Source organism: Anomalospiza imberbis, chromosome 1 (genome assembly GCF_031753505.1).
Source record: "Anomalospiza imberbis isolate Cuckoo-Finch-1a 21T00152 chromosome 1, ASM3175350v1, whole genome shotgun sequence".
Taxonomy (NCBI): domain Eukaryota; kingdom Metazoa; phylum Chordata; class Aves; order Passeriformes; family Viduidae; genus Anomalospiza; species Anomalospiza imberbis.
In genome coordinates, this window is record NC_089681.1 from 151,699,847 (window position 1) to 151,719,254 (window position 19,408).

A 19,408-nucleotide genomic window follows, 5' to 3' on the forward strand; every position below is an offset into this window, starting at 1 on the left:
GGTGTGCCCAAGGGCTCAGCTGCACTTGGTGTCCTTCGCGGGCTTTGCTGGGGACTCAGGGTGGCCTGGGCTCTTTGTTGCTTGTCCATAACGAGAGCAGTGCTGGGAACCTCAGGACGGCACAGATCAGACCGAGGTACCGTTCCATGAATGACCCAGAACCAGAGAATCATGGTTTGGGTTGGACAGGGCCTTAAAGCCCATCTTGTTCCATTCCCTGCCTCTAGCCCAGCTCCAAGTCCTGTCCAGCCTGGCCTTGGTTAATCCAGGGATTGAGCAGCCACAGCTTCTTCTCTTCCAGAGCTTCTCCACCCCAAGGGAACAGTTCCCAATTCCCAATCTCCCATCCATCCCTGCCCTCTGGCAGTGGGAGCCATTCCCTGTGTCCTGTCCCTCCATGCCTTGTCCCCAGTCCCTCTCCAGCTCTCCTGGAGCCCCTTCAGGCCCTGGCAGGGGCTCTGAGCTCTCCCTGGAGCTTCTCCTCTCCAGGGGAACATTCCCAGCTCTCCCAGCCTGGCTCCAGAGCAGAGGGGCTCCAGCCCTCTCTTCTGGACTCACTCCAGCAGCTCCACGTCCTTCTGCTGCTGGACCCCAAGACTTTGCACAGGTCCAGGCAGATGATCCAAAAGCATTTTGCCTATTTTATACTCCAAACAAGATGCTTGGGCTGAGATGTTGACCCCGGTCTGGTGGAGAGGATTGGAAAAGAGCATGAGTAGAAATACTACGTGTAGTAGAGAGGGAAGAGCGTTGCAGGTCAGGGCAAGCTGTTCACACAAGGCTCCAGCCCGGAGTAAAGGGTTGATGGGGTCCCTGGTGTCTGTGCCTGGCACTGGGCTGGGAGGTAGGGCCAGCAGAGGGGAAAGGTGGCATTGTACAGCTGGGCTTGCTGGGGATGCTCTCAGATGTAACTGCCCGGGGGTGTTGCATCAGGCTCTGGTATTTTTAGGAGAAAGTGATTCCCCAGCCACCTGTGGAGCGGCTGCATCGATAAACAAAAAGGAGATTATTCCAAAGGGATCACGTGGCACGCAGTGTATAAGGACGTGTGCCAGGGCAGCTCCCGGCCTCTGGGTCCCTGACCGCGAAGCGTGGCCAGGAGTGCACCGAGAGCAGTCTGGGCACCGCTGGGCACTGCAGCCAGCCAGGGGCTCGTGTCCCGGGGGCTCCCGGGGCCGAGGGACCCTGCCTCTGCTCAGCAGTGCCAGCTCTGCTGGCTGTGTGGCCCCAGAGCCAGGGACAGTGGCCTGGGGCTGTGTCACCCCAGAGCCAGGGACAGTGGCCTGGGGCTCACTCTGCTGGCTGTGTCACCCCTGAGCCAGGGACAGTGGCCTGGGGCTGTGTCACCCCAGAGCCAGGGACAGTGGCCTGGGGCTCACTCTGCTGGCTGTGTCACCCCTGAGCCAGGGACAGTGGCCTGGGGCTCACTCTGCTGGCTGTGTCACCCCTGAGCCAGGGACAGTGGCCTGGGGCTCACTCTGCTGGCTGTGTCATCCCAGAGCCAGGGACAGTGGCCTGGGGCTCACTCTGCTGGCTGTGTCATCCCAGAGCCAGGGACAGTGGCCTGGGGCTCACTGCTGGCTGTGTCACCCCAGAGCCAGGGACAGTGGCCTGGGGCTCACTCTGCTGGCTGTGTCACCCCAGAGCCAGGGACAGTGGCCTGGGGCTGTGTCACCCCAGAGCCAGGGACAGTGGCCTGGGGCTCACTCTGCTGGCTGTGTCACCCCAGAGCCAGGGACAGTGGCCTGGGGCTGTGTCACCCCAGAGCCAGGGACAGTGGCCTGGGGAGAAGATTTCCCCGGCTTAGCTCGTGTTTATTTTGAGCTGCTGCTCTGGAGTTGATAACTCTAATAACTCCTTGATGCCGAGTTATCCCGGGATAAAAGAGACAGCCCTTTGCTGCCCCACTGCCTCGGGCCTTCCTGGGCTCCAGTTACTGATCAAATCTCCAGCTGGAAAAGCCTCCCGAGGCTGCTCTCTGCCTGAGGTCATCCTTGAGCTCTCCCTGTCCCCTGTGGGATGAGGAGGAAGAGCAGGAGTGCTCAGAGCTGTGTGATGAGGAGGAAGAGCAGGAGTGCTCAGAGCTGTGTGATGAGGAGGAAGAGCAGGAATGCTCGGAGCTGTGTGTGATGAGGAGGAAGAGCAGGAATGCTCAGAGCTGTGTGATGAGGAAGAGCAGGAATGCTCGGAGCTGTGTGTGATGAGGAGGAAGAGCAGGAATGCTCAGAGCTGTGTGTGATGAGGAGGAAGAGCAGGAATGCTCGGAGCTGTGTGTGATGAGGAAGAGCAGGAATGCTCGGAGCTGTGTGATGAGGAGGAAGAGCAGGAGTGCTCAGAGCTCTGTGTGATGAGGAGGAAGAGCAGGAATGCTCGGAGCTGTGTGGTGAGGAGGAAGAGCAGGAATGCTCAGAGCTGTGTGATGAGGAGGAAGAGCAGGAGTGCTCAGAGCTGTGTGTGATGATGACGAAGAGCAGGAATGCTCGGAGCTGTGTGATGAGGAGGAAGAGCAGGAATGCTCGGAGCTGTGTGATGAGGAGGAAGAGCAGGAATGCTCAGAGCTGTGTGATGAGGAGGAAGAGCAGGAATGCTCGGAGCTGTGTGATGAGGAGGAAGAGCAGGAATGCTCGGAGCTGTGTGTGATGAGGAGGAAGAGCAGGAATGCTCAGAGCTGTGTGATGAGGAGGAAGAGCAGGAATGCTCAGAGCTGTGTGTGATGAGGAAGAGCAGGAATGCTCAGAGCTGTGTGTGATGAGGAGGAAGAGCAGGAATGCTCGGAGCTGTGTGGTGAGGAGGAAGAGCAGGAATGCTCAGAGCTGTGTGATGAGGAAGAGCAGGAATGCTCAGAGCTGTGTGATGAGGAGGAAGAGCAGGAATGCTCGGAGCTGTGTGATGAGGAGGAAGAGCAGGAATGCTCGGAGCTGTGTGATGAGGAGGAAGAGCAGGAATGCTCAGAGCTGTGTGATGAGGAGGAAGAGCAGGAATGCTCAGAGCTGTGTGTGGTGAGGAAGAGCAGGAATGCTCAGAGCTGTGTGTGATGAGGAGGAAGAGCAGGAATGCTCAGAGCTGTGTGGTGATGAGGAGGAAGAGCAGGAATGCTCGGAGCTGTGTGTGATGAGGAGGAAGAGCAGGAATGCTCAGAGCTGTGTGATGAGGAGGAAGAGCAGGAATGCTCGGAGCTGTGTGTGATGAGGAAGAGCAGGAATGCTCGGAGCTGTGTGTGATGAGGAAGAGCAGGAATGCTCGGAGCTGTGTGTGATGAGGAAGAGCAGGAATGCTCAGAGCTGTGTGTGATGAGGAGGAAGAGCAGGAATGCTCAGAGCTGTGTGATGAGGAGGAAGAGCAGGAATGCTCAGAGCTGTGTGTGATGAGGAAGAGCAGGAATGCTCAGAGCTGTGTGATGAGGAAGAGCAGGAATGCTCAGAGCTGTGTGATGAGGAAGAGCAGGAATGCTCGGAGCTGTGTGATGAGGAAGAGCAGGAATGCTCGGAGCTGTGTGGTGATGAGGAAGAGCAGGAATGCTCGGAGCTGTGTGTGATGAGGAGGAAGAGCAGGAATGCTCAGAGCTGTGTGGTGAGGAGGAAGAGCAGGAATGCTCGGAGCTCTGTGTGATGAGGAGGAAGAGCAGGAATGCTCAGAGCTGTGTGTGGTGAGGAGGAAGAGCAGGAATGCTCGGAGCTGTGTGGTGAGGAGGAAGAGCAGGAATGCTCAGAGCTGTGTGTGATGAGGAGGAAGAGCAGGAATGCTCGGAGCTGTGTGTGATGAGGAGGAAGAGCAGGAATGCTCTGAGCTGTGTGGTGAGGAGGAAGAGCAGGAATGCTCAGAGCTGTGTGATGAGGAAGAGCAGGAATGCTCAGAGCTGTGTGTGATGAGGAAGAGCAGGAATGCTCGGAGCTGTGTGATGAGGAAGAGCAGGAATGCTCAGAGCTGTGTGATGAGGAAGAGCAGGAATGCTCAGAGCTGTGTGGTGAGGAGGAAGAGCAGGAATGCTCGGAGCTGTGTGTAACGCAGCACGGCTGAGCATGGGTTTACATCCTGATTCCATTCCTCATTCCTAACACAGGATTTGCTGTTTTACGCTGCATCCTGTCACTCCTTCGTGGAATTAAGGAGCGGGATCCCAGGGTGGTGTTTTCCCTGTGTGCATCACGTCCCGTTTGCTGGACTGGCTGATCTGAGGGCTCCTCCTGCCCAAGCCACTCTGGGTTCTGTGCCGGTGGAGGTGGATCATTCCCGCTGGACAGGGTGGGGCAGGATCTCTGTGCTGGAGAAGAAGGGGCTGGGACATGCTTCCTTGTGTTTGGAATCTGTTCTTCATGTGCAAGGGAGCTCCCCTTGGCTGGGTGCAGCAAGAGGAGTGAACTTTGAAATCGTGTTTTTTCTAAATTTGGGTATTTTCTCTTTTTGTCACAAAACCCAAACTTCTGTGCTTCGTGGCTCTGATGTGGAGCATCCTATCCCGTCTCATCATCCACAGCAACAAGTTGTCTGGCGCTGTTGGGAGTATTTCGGGAAGGAAGAAGGGATAGAAACCACATTCAGTGAATGACTTCCAAAGCAGGAGAGTAACTGAGGTTCTTCTATTGTGGCAGAAAAGTTTAAAAATGTCCTGAAAACCGTTTTGGAAACTGATTTTGAATGTCAGCCCCTGTTTTGGGAGCAGATAAAGTTATCTGACATGTAGAGATTATTGAAGTGTTCTCTGTAAATCTTTGTTGTTGTTGCTACTCCAGCTTTTCAAGAGATGTTAATAATATGTAATGTGAGTGAAATACCACTTACAAAATGGGGTCTGTTCCAGATAACCTCTCAGTTCCTAAACTCGGACCATAAAAGAACGTTGTACAGGGAGGAAAACAAGCAAGAAGAAGTGGGGCAAAACTGGCAAAGTCAGGCAGAACAGGTAAAATGAAGTAAGTTTGCACATTCTGGGGATTGAAATGTGGTTCAAAAACTTGTGCCAGACTCTCAGCCCTGCTGTAGCCACTGGAGTGGAGGGAGTGGACTCAGCAGTGTCATTTTCTACCTTTTGAGTGTGGAGAGTGCCCCTTCTGTGAAGGACAATCCCTTTAGGACCTGGAGGCTGTTCCCGAGCCTCTGTGCTGGGATTAACCCCTTGCAGGCTCCCCGGGTTAGTGCAGGGCTGGGATTTTCCCATAGGAAGTGCTCTGTTCCTCGTGACCTCCGTGTCCTCTGGCAGCACAAAGCCCGTTATTCTTCCCATGGGAATGCCAGGGCAGAGCAGGACCTTGGTGTTAGAGCCCATTGTGCAGCTTTTCTGTGAAGGAGGCTTGTCTGGAGCCAGGCCCTTGTTTTCCCACCTCTGAAGTCCTGGGGAACGTTCCCTGGCCCTCGCTGGGGGCCGGTCCGTGCCTGCTGAGGAGAGGAGAGTTGGGTTCTGAGCTCTGTGCCTGCCTCCCTCCCTCTCCCTTTGTGGAATGTGAGGTCTGGGAGCTCCCGTGGCAGTGAGAGCAGTGAGTGATGGCTCAGAGCCCTGAGCCACCTCCAGGGCCCAGCAGAGGGCAGGGAAATGCAGCTGCTTTTCTGGGGTGCGAGCAGTCCAGCGTGAGCTTTGTGCACCTGCAGGGAGCCCGAGATTTCCCTTGCTTTGGGCTGTCTGTGCGCTGAGTTTGGGCGCTGCTGGGGGCTCCCGGCGGTGGGGAGGGCTGGGGGCTGTTTGCAGCCCGAGGGTCAGCCGGGTTTGGCGATGGCTCCTCTGCTCTGTGTGTGCTGTGAGGAGCCCAGGAGTGTGGCAAACACCTGCGACACCTCCCAGTGGCACCAGGGAGGCACTGTCCTGCCTGGACCCCCATGCCCGGCTCAGGATCTGAGCTGGAGCCCAGGTGAGATGTGTCACCTACAGCAGGAATTTGAGGTGGTCCGGTGTCAGTCCTGCTGCTCCCACGTGTGCTGGGGCAGCTCTGAAGGCAGGAGGTTCTCTGATCCCCCGGGAGCCTGTGTGGGGTTGATGGATCGATGGATACCAGGCAGTCCCTGCAGCACCAGGAGGGGGAATTACTGCTGGTGGCCCCTCCCTTACTGCTGGTGGTCCTTGGCCCACCTGGCCCGCAGGTGTGTGAGCATCGCGTTGAGCTGCTCCCTGGGCAGCAGCACAGACCAACCCAGCGACCTTTATAAGCTCTCATTCTTAGTAAATTCTTCCTTCTTAACCATTCCTTCCTCCCCTGTCCTTCCCCAAGCACAGCCTTGGCAGGAAAAGTCCTGGAATGCCACATCTGCCCCGGGGCTGCTGCCGGGCCGGGGTGTTCCATCTGCAGAGCAGGTGTGGGCAGCCAGGTCAGCCCTTGGATGTGTGGGTCCTGGTGGGATGCTGGAAGAGGGGTGTGGGGGCAGCAGGGCCATGTTGGCTCTGTTCCTGCTTTGCCAAGCTTGGGGCTGCAAATGGAAAAGGCTGCGTTGAAATTCCCGTTGGAGGTTCAGCTGTGGCAACGTGATGGAGCAAATTCCTGAATGTGTTGGAGTGCAAGAAAAGTACTATGGAGCTGGGATTTATTTTGGATTTTTCCTTGTACTTCCCCCCTCCAGGTTTCACTGGCTCAGCCGTATGTTTTTATTACACTAATGCTGGGGCCTGCTTCCAGAGCATTTTGTGGGAAACTGAGGAGCTGAGTACGCCTAAAACCCCAGGTGACTGTGTGTTAGAAAAGGGAACGTTTCCTGCCTTTGTTAGTTTATCCTCTGAGCTGACAGTGGACTCTGCTGTGTTTCCCTGCCCTTAGTGTCCAGGGAGGCTCCTGGGAAGGCTGTAAAGCCTTTCAGGCAGAAATGTAAAGAATTTGCAACATGTAACTGTTGTTGAGCGAGATGAAAGCTTTTGTCTGGCGAAAAGTAGCAAGTTTGAGTTGATTTTTCCTGCAGAAGGAACTTTTACATTTCTTCTTTCTGCTGGTCAGCCTTGTTTTTGTAGGGGTGCAGGACACCGGAGCCAGGTGGGGTCGGGCTCTGCTCCCAGGGAACAGGGACAGGAGGAGAGGGAACGGCCTCGGGCTGGGCCAGGGGAGCTCAGGGTGGAAATTGGGAAATTCCTTCACTGGAGAGTGGTGCAGTGTTGGAAAGGGCTGCCCAGGGCAGTGCTGGAGTCCCCATCCCTGGAGGTGTCCCTGGTGTGGCGCTGTGGGGACAAGGTGGACATGGGGCACGGGGTGGGGCAGTGACCTTGGAGGGCTTTTCCAAGCCCACTGATCCTGGGATTCTGTGCCGTGTGTCCATCTCTTGTACCTGAGCCACAAATGGCACCTGTGGGGCTGCAAGGTGGGCACATCCTGCTGCTCCCGTGCTTCCAGGCAACCTTTGTCTTGGATTTGCAGCCATGCAAGAGGCAAGAAATTCTCCTTTAACATTTGTCCTGCAATCCACAGGTTTATTTTGGCTTAGATGATCTCTGTTTGCAGAAATGACTTGGAGCAGGAACAGTTCCTGCTGTTCACTCTTCGGAGACCTGTCACAGCATAAAGCAAATAAAGATGCCAGATTTTAATATGCAGCCTCCTCAAGTGATAAAGAAATACTAGCTTTGGAATGCTCTGTGTTTTCTTGCAGAGTGCTGCTGTTGGACAGCACGTGAGGAGAGTAAATAGAAAGTTTTCCTCCTTGAAATTACCAGAAGTTGTTGCCAGTGCTGTGCCCCTCCCCAGAGCAACTTTTGGTCAGAGAGCCACTTTTGATGTATTTTTTGCCACAGGAGCAGCATATCCATGTTGTTCTTGAGTTCCTCCTGGAACAGGGATGGTCCAGTCCTGACAGTGAGGTTGAGATCTGAGGTTGAGTCACTTCATAGAGTCAAGAAGTAAATCCCAGAATGGTTTGTGCTGCAAAGGACCTCAGAGCCCATCCAGTGCCACCCCTGCCATGGCAGGGACACCTCCCACTGTCCCAGGCTGCTCCCAGCCCTGTCCAGCCAGCCTGGGACACTGCCAGGGATCCAGGGGCAGCCACAGCTGCTCTGGGCACCTGTGCCAGGGGCTGCCCACCCTGCCAGGGAACAATTCCTTCCTGAACGCTTTCTCAAACGCGCTGGTAACGTTTATTTCCCTTCTCTTCTTCTGTTTCTCTCTCTGTGCCCTCCCTAGCTGGAGCCAGTGCCTTCCCTGGAGGGCTGCCCATGCTGGAAGTGCCCGAGCCCCTGCCGTGTCCCGGGATGGCCTCGAGGTGAGGGCGGCCGAGGATGACCCTGACTGAAAGGCTGCGCGAGAGGATTTCGCGGGCGTTCTACAGCCACGGGCTGCTCTGTGCTTCCTACCCCATCCCCATCATCCTCTTCACTGCCCTCTGCATCCTGGCCTGCTGGTGAGTCCTACCCGCCTTCGTGGCACACGGGGGGTTCTTGGCAGCGTTCTCCTGGGCCCACCCAGAAGCTCTTTTTTTATTTAGAATTTGTAGGTTTTGTTGTCTCCTTTTGTGGGACCAAAGAAACAACAGGGATGAAGTGTCTTCATCTGGTTTAATAAGTCAGAACTAATTGAGTAAGTGGAGTGAAGCCATAAATGAGATGAAAGTAACCCTCAAGCACCTGGTAGGGGACTCCAAACCCATGAATTAAAAATGGGGAGAAGGAAAGCTGATCTTTCTTTGCACACCTGCCTGTCCCGTTCTCCCTGGAGCCTGCCCTCTTCTGTTTCATCCTTGGCACGCCTGTGTGGGAGTAGATTCCCTCCTCTCCTCCTGGACCCTGATTTGGATCCCTGGTTTGCAGGTGGATATAATTTTACTCCCAGGGATGCCACACGGGGCTGGGAATCATCTCCAGCAGGGCACTGTGGGGCTGAGCAAACCTTTGTCCCCAGACCATGCACACATGTGCATGTACAGATTCTGTCTTGCAGGGTTTCATTCTCTTGTCTGTTTTGGGCAAAATAAATCATCACCTGTTGTGCTGATCTGCTCCCCCTGTTTGTGGGAAAGCTCCACGTGTGTTGGCACAGACACGGGTTTTCCTTTGAGCTGTGACAGTGACAGGGGCTGCTTGCTCATCTCAGTTAAAACGTTGTCGAAGGGAGGATTTTCACAGGGGGAAAACCTCTGGAATGGAGCCCTTTGTGGTTGTGAGCAGCAGTGGGGGCATTGCTTCCTGGTTTGTCACTGCTCCACCGCAATCCTTGTGCCTTTCAGGGACAGTTTTAGTCTCAGGCCTCTTGTCCTGTAGAACATGAAGCTTCTCCGAGGCCCAGCCAAGTGGTGCCTACATGTCTCCATCTTGGATATGACTGCAAGGAGCAGCTCTGTGTTTTGGCTCCAGCTCTGCCAGGTGCAGCTTTCCAGTGGCATTTCTTCAGCTGGAAGCTGCACCCAGCAAAGCCAAATGTGAAAAGCGCCAATCACTTGTTTTTTAGAATTTTTAAAAGTTTAATAATAATAAAATGGTTATAAAAATAGCAATACAATTAGAGTAATAAAAAATTAGAGTTAGGACAATTATAAGATGATGAAAACAAAGCATTACGGACATCCGGATGTTTTTTGGGCACTGAGCTGCCAAAAACACGCCTTGTGAACAAAGGAATAACCTTTAAAAGCCACAGCCTGTTGCATGTTCATACATCTCATACATGATGCATAAATTCCTTCCAAATTAAGACTTTTTCTGGTTTTTGTCAACTTCTTCCCTTTAATCCTGGTGGTTCCAAAAAGATGGAGAGAATGTGGAAGAATGTTTGTCTTTTCTGATAAGGAGGCTGTAACTCTTTATGTGGCCTGGTGCTGTTACCTCTGTGCAAAGTGTTTCTTGATTATCTCATCTCTTTCTTGAGCTAGTTAAAAATATCTTGGTGAGGGAGTGGAGGGATGGCTGCCTGGGATCTCCGCTGGACCGAGCCCTGTGTGCTTGGGGGCAGCGCTCCTCTCTCCTTTCACTGATGCCTCCCAGCCACCCCTCTGCCAAAACAGCCAGGGAGCCACCCGAGCTGGGGGAAGCCAAGGCCCAGCGTTGGGCAGAAGCTCGTCCAGCAGCATGTCTGGGCTGGGCAGGACCCTCAGCGCTGTGTGCAGCACAGAGCAGGGAGCTCACCGAGCCGTGGAAGGGTGCAAAAGGCCTTCAGATCATGGAGCCGCAGCGCTGCCAAGGCACTGCTGACCCGTTCCATGCTCCTCAGCCTGAAACATGGCTCATAAAGACATTCCTGCAAACGAGAGTGCATCTTGTGTCCTGAGCTCTTCAGGGGAGAGGTGGATCAGCCCTGCCTGCTGTACCTGGCATCAAGGAGAGCTTGTGGAGTTCTGCTGCAGGCACAATGAGCTCAGTTACTGTGGTTTTCCTCCCCCTCACATCAGTCAAACCCTGCCAGTTTGTGTGCAGACAGTTTTTGAGAGTTGAAATAAAGCACAAGGTGCACAATTTATCCACCAGGGGTTCTGGCCTCAGGCAGGTGAGGGCAGTGACCGTGCAGGGAATAAGGTCACCACCGAGTCTGGTCTGGCTGTTTTGGGTGCCTTTACTCCTGGAAGGGTTCGTACAGACCCCGTCTTTAATGTCACTGGCAGACAAGACACAGCATCTCTGGGTTTGATGATAAATTAATACCCGAAGCAAAGAATCCTGTGACTCATTCTTACTCTCTAGTCCTAAAGTCTGAAAATCCAAGTTAGTCCCCACATCAGAGGGAGAGTTTTCTTGTTCTGCTATAAATCCCTTTGTAGGTGACACTCATTTTCCTCATGCCACTTGAATGGATCTCTGTTGGGATCTGCATTTTGCCCTGGAATGAGGGTGTCACCAACCTTGTCTGACACCGGCCCAGGCAGGAACAGGTGACACCTGGAAAAGTGGCCTTTGGGGTAAATCTGAAATACCAGTGTCACTCTGAAGAACAGTTTTTAGTTCAGGTAAGGATTGCAGATGACCCAGGTGACTCTGCAGCAGGTTTAGGGCAATTAAAACAGGGGTTATTTATATATGTATATATAAATATAACAGTTGCTATTTAACTGAAACACAGGTTCTGCTCCTGAAGCATGGCAGAAGTGGCTGGAACCAGAGCCCCTGGGAGCTGTATGTGTGTGTAGATATTTATTTAGAATTATTTCTGGAAGAACATACCACTCTTGCACAGGTCTGTACTGTTTGTGTGGTAACCAGAGGACCTGAATTAGAGTCAGACTCTTCGTGTTCCAGATCCCCAGAGAGCAGAGTCTCCTCTGGGGTTTCAGCATGGCACTGGGAGCAGGTTGTGCTGCACAGGAAAGGGGAATCCTTTCCAGTGCAGAATTTCAGGCCCTGTCAGAGGGAAGCAGGGCACAGCCACCACCACTTGCTCGGAAACAGGTTGTGGGTGCATTTGCCAAGGCTAAAAAGGCACTGTTGCTGCCAGATACTGGCCTTGCCAGCCCTCTGGCAGGACCCTGTTAGCAGATTGCCTCCCTCCTCAGCAGTGGGACTCCAGGCTGGTCTGTCTTGGCTGCACACAGGCCAAAGGCTTGTCCTGCTGGGAGCTGGTTTAATTCCACGGATCAGCTCCTTTCCTGTTACCTGAGACCTGGCAGCTCCCTGCTTCCCTCTGCCCTCAGTGGCTGGGAAGGGGGAATGTGCAGGGAGGGATTTGCCTGGAGCTCTCCTGGCCCTGCTCGGTCTTGGCCCCCTGAGCTGTCTTGAAAAGGTGTCAGGTGCTTGGATGAGCACTTCTGCCTGCACCTCCCTCCTGCTGCTGGCCGAAATGCACTTCACCAGTTCCAGCTGTTACAGGATCTGTGTTTCCTGTGCTCTGGGGTTTCACGGGGGCTTCAGGAGCATCTAAAAAGAGCCTTTCCCAAAACCAGAACAACTTGAGCTTTCCTGTCATCTTTGTTAGCTCCCAGGATGGGTGGGCCTGGGAGGGTCTGGATGTCACCCAGGCACCTGGGATGTGTCCAGGTGGGGCTGGGATGTCTCCAGAGAGGGAGACTCCAGCCCCCTGGGCAGCTGTGCCAGGGCTCTGCCCCTCCCTGGAGAGAGGCTTTGCTCCTGCTGAGCTGGAGCTGCTGTGGTTTGCTCTGTGGCCATTTCAGCTCCTGCTGTTCTTCCCTCCTCTGTCTGTGCTTTCCATTCTCGTGCTCCCCTCTTTCCCTGCTGCTCAAACAAAATCCTTAACAAAGAGAAATGTGAGGAGAGTCGAACCGCAGTGCTGGAAATGCCTTCCCTGGAGCTGAGGTGGGGCTGCTCTTCCCTCTGGGCGCCCAGAGGCACAGCACAGCACACCCAGAGCAGCTGGGGCTGCCCCTGGCTCCCTGAAGTGTCCCAGGCCAGGCTGGACAGGGCTTGGAGCAGCCTGGGACAGTGGGAGGTGTCCCTGCCATGGCAGGGGTGGCACTGGATGTTCCTCAGCGTCCCTTCCAGCCCAAACCACTCCAGCATCCCGTGTTCCCAGCACCCGGTGGGTCCCAAAGAAAGGCCAAGTTCACACGAGGAGCCCCTTTTCCCTCCAGGCTGAGCCATGAGCCAGGACTGAGCGCTCAGAGAGAATCCCATCCTGCTCTGGTCTCGCACCAGAGCTGCTCATCCCACCTGGAGTCAGCACCTGCCACTGGCCCTGGAGGAGAGCTGAGCCCCCCTGCCCTGGCGGGGGCTCTGCTGCCCTGGGGCATCCCACGGGTGACAGATCCCCGTGGAAAGGCACTGGGACAGCAGCAGCCCTGCCAGGCACTGCCAGCACAGACACCCAGGGCAGGGGGAGCACTCCACAGCCAGACTAAATCTGAACAGCCTCTGGTTGAAAATTAATCAAATTCTACAAAAAACACTTGTTTTGACTCCTCCCAACTCAGAGGTGACTCACAGGGAATACCCCCTGCAGGAGCACCTTCTGTGAATCTCAGGTCTTTTCCTTGGATTTCTGGACACAGTCACCAACACTGAAAGCATTTAGGGAAAAAACAGTTCCTCCTCAATCATCTATTGAATGTGCTCTGCTTTGTTTGTCACGCTTGATCTTATTATTCCTTTTTCTCTTCGCTGCCCTCGCACAAGGAAGTGCTAATAATTAGATGTATTTCTGTCAGACCAATAAAAAGCAAATCTGACAAGCTTGGCTTCTGATTTCATTGTTCTTTTTCAGCTGTTTGTTGTTCTCTCCGAAGCCTTGTGTTTAGATGCTGCTTGTTCCTCCGTGGCCTTTGATGATCCAAGCTAATCCCTAATGATGTGGGCAGAGCCTTGCAGGAAAACAATTCCAAGGCCTTTCTATTTATTGTGTCAGTATTGCCACAGAATTCATCTGCAAACAGGAAAATACATGAGGAATTGTAAGGCCACAAAAAGCCTGGAGTTCTGTTCAGCAGTTCAGTTTGGTGCTGACAGTTCCAGATTCTCAATGGATCTCTGTGTGTCAGCAGCCTTTCCCAGCAGTTCAATTCTGATTTGCTTTTAACCACTTTGAGAACATTTGGAGGTAAAATTCCCATTCCAATCTCTCTGAACCTCGTTTTGTCAGTTTCTGAATAGTTCAAAGTCTCTGTTTTGGGACAGGAGCTACGATCACTGCAGGTTGTGGTGGCAAAGCATCAAGAAGATCAAGATTTCATAGTTCTGGTGTCTCACTGCTGCTCTTAGAAGTGCTTTGAGGACCGATGAAGTTAATGACGAGTTTTGGAAACAGTTTGAATTTAAATGAGGAAAAGCAGAGGACTCTAAAGGATTTGGGCAGGGGAGCAGCCACTGGAACACACGGAGCGTCTGGGGTTCGGGTGGGATACACGGTTACTGAGCCATGGCCATTCTGAGTGCTTTTGCCACAGCTAACTGGGCTGGAGGGATTCAGGAGAGGCCCTGCAAGGTCTTCCCTACTTTCTGCCCCAGGACTTTCCCATCCCTTTCCAAGGGAGAAGGACTCTTGGACAGCAGCCTGTCCCGTGAAAGCCAAGCCCTCTCGCTGGGTCTCCTGTCCTGCACAGCTTGGCTTTGCCGAAGCGGGCCCGGTCATTTTTTAACTCTTCTGCCTGTAAACGTCCGTGAGCCTCCAGAGTGAGAGAGTTCCTGGTTGTGTCCCCCCAGCTACCCCCTGCTGAAGCTGCCGCTGCCGGGGACGGGCCCCGTGGAGTTCAGCACCCCGGTGAAGGACTACGCTCCGCCGGGGCCGGGCGCGGGGCCGCAGCACGGGGACCCCGGCGAGCGACCCGACTGGGTGAGTCCTGCTGGGGCCACTGGGCAGGGGACACGGGCCTGCTGGGCTGCCTCAGCACCTGCTGGCCCAGAGCAGCTGAGGCTGCCCCACCCCTGGAAGCGTCCAAGGCCGGGTTGGAGGGGGCTTGGAGGAGCTGGGACAGTGGAAGGTGTCCCTGCCCATGGCACCCATGGGGTGTAAGGTCCCTACAATGCAAGCAGAGACTCAGACTCCTTTTGTTCTTGCCTGCTGAGCCCTGTCACGTCCCACCTTTAATTTGGGAAGGAAAAACAGAGTCTGGCAGAGCCCTTCCTGCTCTGATCCTCTGGGAGCTCCCTAGTTGTGGGAATCTTTGAAATCAGAGGGTTTTGGGAAAGTACATCTAGCAAGATATTAATGAATTCTAAACTTAAGAATGGAGCCCTGTGCATTGTGTTTTAAGGCTTAGAAGCAGGTATTGTATTTTAAATGAGCGAGCACTGTTTTGACTGAAGGTAGGTGTGCTTACAGCAGTTAGCTGGAACGACTGTCCACACGATTTTGCCTTGTGTGACTGGTCAAAACGCTGTTAAAGTGAGTTGTAACATTGAGTTCTGTGTCTGCTGGCGGGGATGCGAGCTGCTGGCATCTTCCCACTGTCACACCCACGTAAGGAGGGTGATAATGAGAAGAGGACCAGCTCAGGCGCGCTGCTCAGCAGTCCCAGCCCGCTGGGGATCTGTACGCAGTCCCCCGGCCAGCACTCCCCGTGGCCAGGGCCTGAGGCTGCCGTGTTCCCCGCAGTACGTCGGAGCTCCCGTGGCCTACATCCAGCAGATCTTCGTGAAAGCCACCGTGTCCCCGTGGCAGAAGAACTTCCTGGCCGTGGATGTGTTCCGCTCGCCGCTGTCCCGCGTCTTCCAGCTGGTGGAGGAGATCAGGAACCACGCCCTGAGGGACAGGTGAGGCTCAGGGAGCTGCTGCTGGGCACACCTGCCTCCCACGGGCTGCCCCGGGGCTGGCCAGGGCCGTGGGGCTGCTGGTGTCCCGAAGGCAGTGAGAGATCAGGTGAGTGACATCCTGCCTGCGGAGCGCTTCACGTCTGTGCTGGAGAGCTCCCTGTGCGTTGCTATTGCACACAAAGTGAGTGCACGAACGCTTGGTACGCTTAAGGGTTAAGAGGAGAGTGTTTTATTCGAGTATTTGATATTTATAGAATTCCAGAGGTGACTGTGGATTGGAGGATGGAATTACTGCTTCTTTAGCCACACTGGTTAAACAAACAGTTTATTAATTCTCTTCTCTTGCAAAGAAGCATGTAAAACAATTATTATTTACATGCATAGTGTGTGAGAACCCCACTAGAAATACGTAAACAGATTAGAAGGCTGAATAAGTTTTATGAGATCTTTAAGGCTTTTAAAAGAACTATAAAAGAAAACTTAACACTTCTAAAAATCAGGGCAACGCCTGTGCTTCAGGTAAGGCACTGGAAACCCTCAGGAATTTTCTGGTCAGAGTCCAGAAGGGGCCTGCGAGGTGATGCAGGTGCAGTGTCTCAGAATTCCTTCACCGCCACACCAGCTCTGTATCGCAGGGAGTTCTGGGCCACTGCTGGAATTTCCTGCTTAGGAGCCTTCTCCTGACTTTCTTTGGCTGTTTTTAGGAGCAGTTTACACCGGCTTGCTTTTATCCTGTTGCAGTCTTTGTACAACAGCATCTTTCCTCGGGTGTTTGCAGGGGCAGCTCCCGCTCCCCAGCCCAGCCCCCTGTTTGTTAAAAGCCAAACAGAAAACTCCGGGCTCGCCGGTGAGAGGCTCAGCATTCCCTGTGCCATCCTGGGTCCTGCTGGTGGCACTGCTGCCCGTGTGACATTCCTGAAGCTGGGAGAGCAGAGCCACGCGCAGACTGTCAGAGGAGTCTCACTTGTGGGGTGTTTTCCATGGAAAGGCTTTTCCTGAAGCACCTCTGAGATCACAAGTCCGTTTTTCGTGGCCTCTCACGTCAGTTTTGCACATTAGGAGGTGATTTTTTAATGTCCCCACGTCGCTCTGTCCTCTCCAGCTGACAAGCTCCCACCTCAAAGCAGAAACTCTTTTTACCCCGGAGTGGGGTCTTGGTCCTTGTGCTGGTAACAGAAGAGGTATTAAATTTATCATTTTTGAGTGCCCACCCTGCTGCTCTCACTGATGATTTGTCCTTTTGGGGACCCATCCTTCACCCCCAGCTGCTGCTCTCGGGGGTCATGTTTTAGAAATGCCATTTTTGCTCTTCAGATTTCCTCAGCTTCCCTCTCCCTGCCAGCTCCCCCAGCCTTGGCACTGACCTTCTGTCCGTGTGCTCAGTCCCTCTCCTCCCTTATCCTATGGGATAATCATCTGTTGCCAATTCCAGTCAGAAACAACGTGCTCCCAGGCCTGTGTTGTGTTCTCATTATCTCCCCTGTCTTCTCCTTGTATTCTCATTATCTCCCCTTGGCATTGCCCTTGATGAGCAGTGATGCAACACAGAAACAAAATGATTACTTTTATTATTATTATTCACACCACCAGAAGAAAATTACTTCAACATTTAGACCTAAACCTTGGGGCAAGGTTACCATTTTGGGGATGCATTCAGATATTTCAGGAAACATCTAATTTTGAGATAAATTCTGCAATTACCTCAAAAGTCGTTATGAAGTTCTTCTTGTTTGTTGCCAGTAACAAAGCTGAGCAGAAATAGTATTTTTTACCTGCAAACTGGCTTGTTTTGTATTCTATTTTATGTTGTTTTCTGTTCTATTCTGTATCTTTTATATTATTTCTATTCCAGGAGGGAGCTGAGGGTTGTTAGGTGTACCATGGGTGTGCTTCCATTGGCTGCAGATGCGAGCACTCGTCTGTGTAAAAGTCAGGAGTGCCCTGGAATCTGTGGTTTGCCCCAGCGGTGGGTCTTGGTGTCACTCTGCACCCACAGCATCCCACAGGGACACGGGCTGGGAGCGTGGCCTTATCTGCAGCATGAACTGTTATCTCTGCCACGTTCCAGAGCTGATAAAGCACAAACCATGGTCATCTGGCTCTTCTGGAGCCCTTTCCAGAGCCGTCGCTGCCTCAGTTCCTTCAAATTTCCATTCCCAAGGCTTTGGTCCCTATAAACGCCGTTTTTCGGAAGTGTATTTTCCATTTTCCACTGCTTTCTTCTGACAGCTGAGACTTGTCCAGGTGTCCTGCCGTGCAGCCACAGGGTGCACATTGTGGAGGGAGCGTTCACAAAGACAAATCATCATTTTTGAATTCCTGTGCTCGTTCTTCGTAGTTATTATAGAAGAAATTTCTTCTGGAGAGGGATTTTACAAAGGCTTCAGTTCATTTGCCATCTGGAAGCACCTTCCTGTGATGTGCAGGGCCAGAGCCAGGCAGGCCTTAGCCTCAAATTTTGGCAACATTTTAAATCTAAGGACTCCCTCTGGTGCACATGTTCTAGTGATGGCAAATGAGGTATCTTTATAAAATGAACTGTTTATTGAACCGACAGGAAATAACAGATGGAAGATCTCAACCACAAACTGTCCCCGGTATAAAACTGAAGATCTGCCAGTAGATTACAGCACAAAACAAACACTGCAGATAGCGAGGGGCCTGTGTGAAAGCTGGCAAAGGAATAAAAAAAATGATTGGGAGTCAAATGGAGCTTCCCATGGAAATGGGGAGATGTTCAGGTCCCTTCACTCAGCCCCTGGAGTAACCAGAGAGCAAAGCAGTGTCCCTGCTCAGGGGGTGGATGGATAGATAGATAGATAGATGTAGATATAGATATATAATGATTACTGATAAAAAACAGTCACAGTGACAAGGTATAGCAATGCCCGCGGAGCCCACGGTGCCCGCGCGATGTCCGTGCGATGCCTGCGGTGCCCGTGCGATGTCCGCGGTGCCCGTGCGATGCTCGCGATGCCTGCGGAGCCTGTGCGGTGCCCACGGTGCTCGTGCGATGACCGCAGTGCCCGTGCGATGCCCGCGGTGCCTGCAGAGCCTGTGCAATGCCCGTGGAGACCGTGCGGTGCCCGTGCAATGTCCACGGTGCCCGTGTGATGCCCGCGGTGCCTGCAGAGCCTGTGCGATGCCCGTGGAGACCGTGTGGTGCCGGTGCGATGTCCGCGGTGCCTGTGCGATGCTCGCAGCGTTTCTCTCGGAGCCCGTGCAATGCCCGTGTGATTCCCACAGAGCCCATGCGATGCCCGTGCGATGCTTGCGATGCCCGCCAAGCCTGTGCAGTGCCCGCAGTGCCCATGCGATGCCCGAGGTGCCCGTGCGATGCCCGTGATGCCCGTGGTGCCCGTGCGGTGCTCGCAGTGCCCGTGCAATGCCTGTGTGATGCCCGCGGTGCCCGTGCAATGTCCGCAGTGCCCGTGCGATGCCTGTGCGATGCCCGCGGTGCCCGTGCGATGCCCGTGATGCCCGTGGTACCCGTGCGCTGCTCGCAGTGCCTGTGCAATGCCCGTGGTGCCTGTGCGATGCCTGCAGTGCCCGTGCGATGCCCGTGGTGCCCTTCCGATGCCCGTGATGCCCGCGGTGCCCGTGCGGTGCCCGTGCAATGCCCGCGGTGCCCGTGCGGTGCCCTTGCGATGCCCACGGTGCCCGTGCGGTGCCCTTGCGATGCCCACGATGCCCACGGTGCCCATGCGGTGCCCTTGCGATGCCCGCGGTGCCCGCGGTGCCCGTGCGGTGCCCTTGCGGTGCCCACGATGCCCGCGGTGCCCATGCGGTGCCCTTGCAATGCCCGTGATGCCCGCGGTGCCCGTGCGGTGCCCTTGCGGTGCCCGCGGTGCCCGTGCGGTGCCCGCGGTGCCCGTGCGGTGCCCTTGCGATGCCCGTGATGCCCGCGGTGCCCGTGTGATGCCCGTGATGCCCGCAGTGTCCGTGATGGCCGCGGTGCCCACGATGCCCGCGGTGCCCGTGCAGTGCCCTTGCGGTGCCCACGATGCCCGCGGTGCCCGTGCGGTGCCCTTGCGATGCCCGTGATGCCCGCGGTGCCCGTGATGCCCGCGGTGCCCGTGCGGTGCCCTTGCGATGCCCGTGATGCCCGCGGTGCCCGCGGTGCCCGTGCAGTGCCCGTGTGGTGCCCGCGGTGCCCGTGTGGTGCCCGCGGTGCCCGTGCGGTGCCCATGCGATGCCCGCGGTGCCCGTGATGCCCGCGGTGCCCGTGCGGTGCCCTTGCGATGCCCGTGCGGTGCCCGCGGTGCCCGTGCGATGCCCGCGGTGCCCTTGCGATGCCCCTGATGCCCGCGGTGCCCGTGCAGTGCCCGTGCGGTGCCCATGCGATGCCCGTGATGCCCGCGGTGCCCGTGCGGTGCCCGCGGC

General features: G+C 54.7%; 1 protein-coding gene across 1 annotated transcript in view; it reads left to right on the plus strand.

Annotated features, from left to right (window-relative positions):
• The first annotated feature begins 8,119 nt into the window (after window positions 1-8,119).
• Window positions 8,120-19,408, plus strand: part of SCAP (SREBF chaperone) — a 33,117-nt gene continuing 21,828 nt past the window's right edge. Inside the window, exons 1-3 of the mRNA XM_068176467.1 lie at window positions 8,120-8,304; window positions 13,976-14,105; window positions 14,868-15,025. Of these exons, the coding sequence (XP_068032568.1) occupies window positions 8,183-8,304; window positions 13,976-14,105; window positions 14,868-15,025 (410 nt within the window). The 5' untranslated portion in view covers window positions 8,120-8,182. The remainder of the gene's footprint in view (window positions 8,305-13,975; window positions 14,106-14,867; window positions 15,026-19,408) is intronic.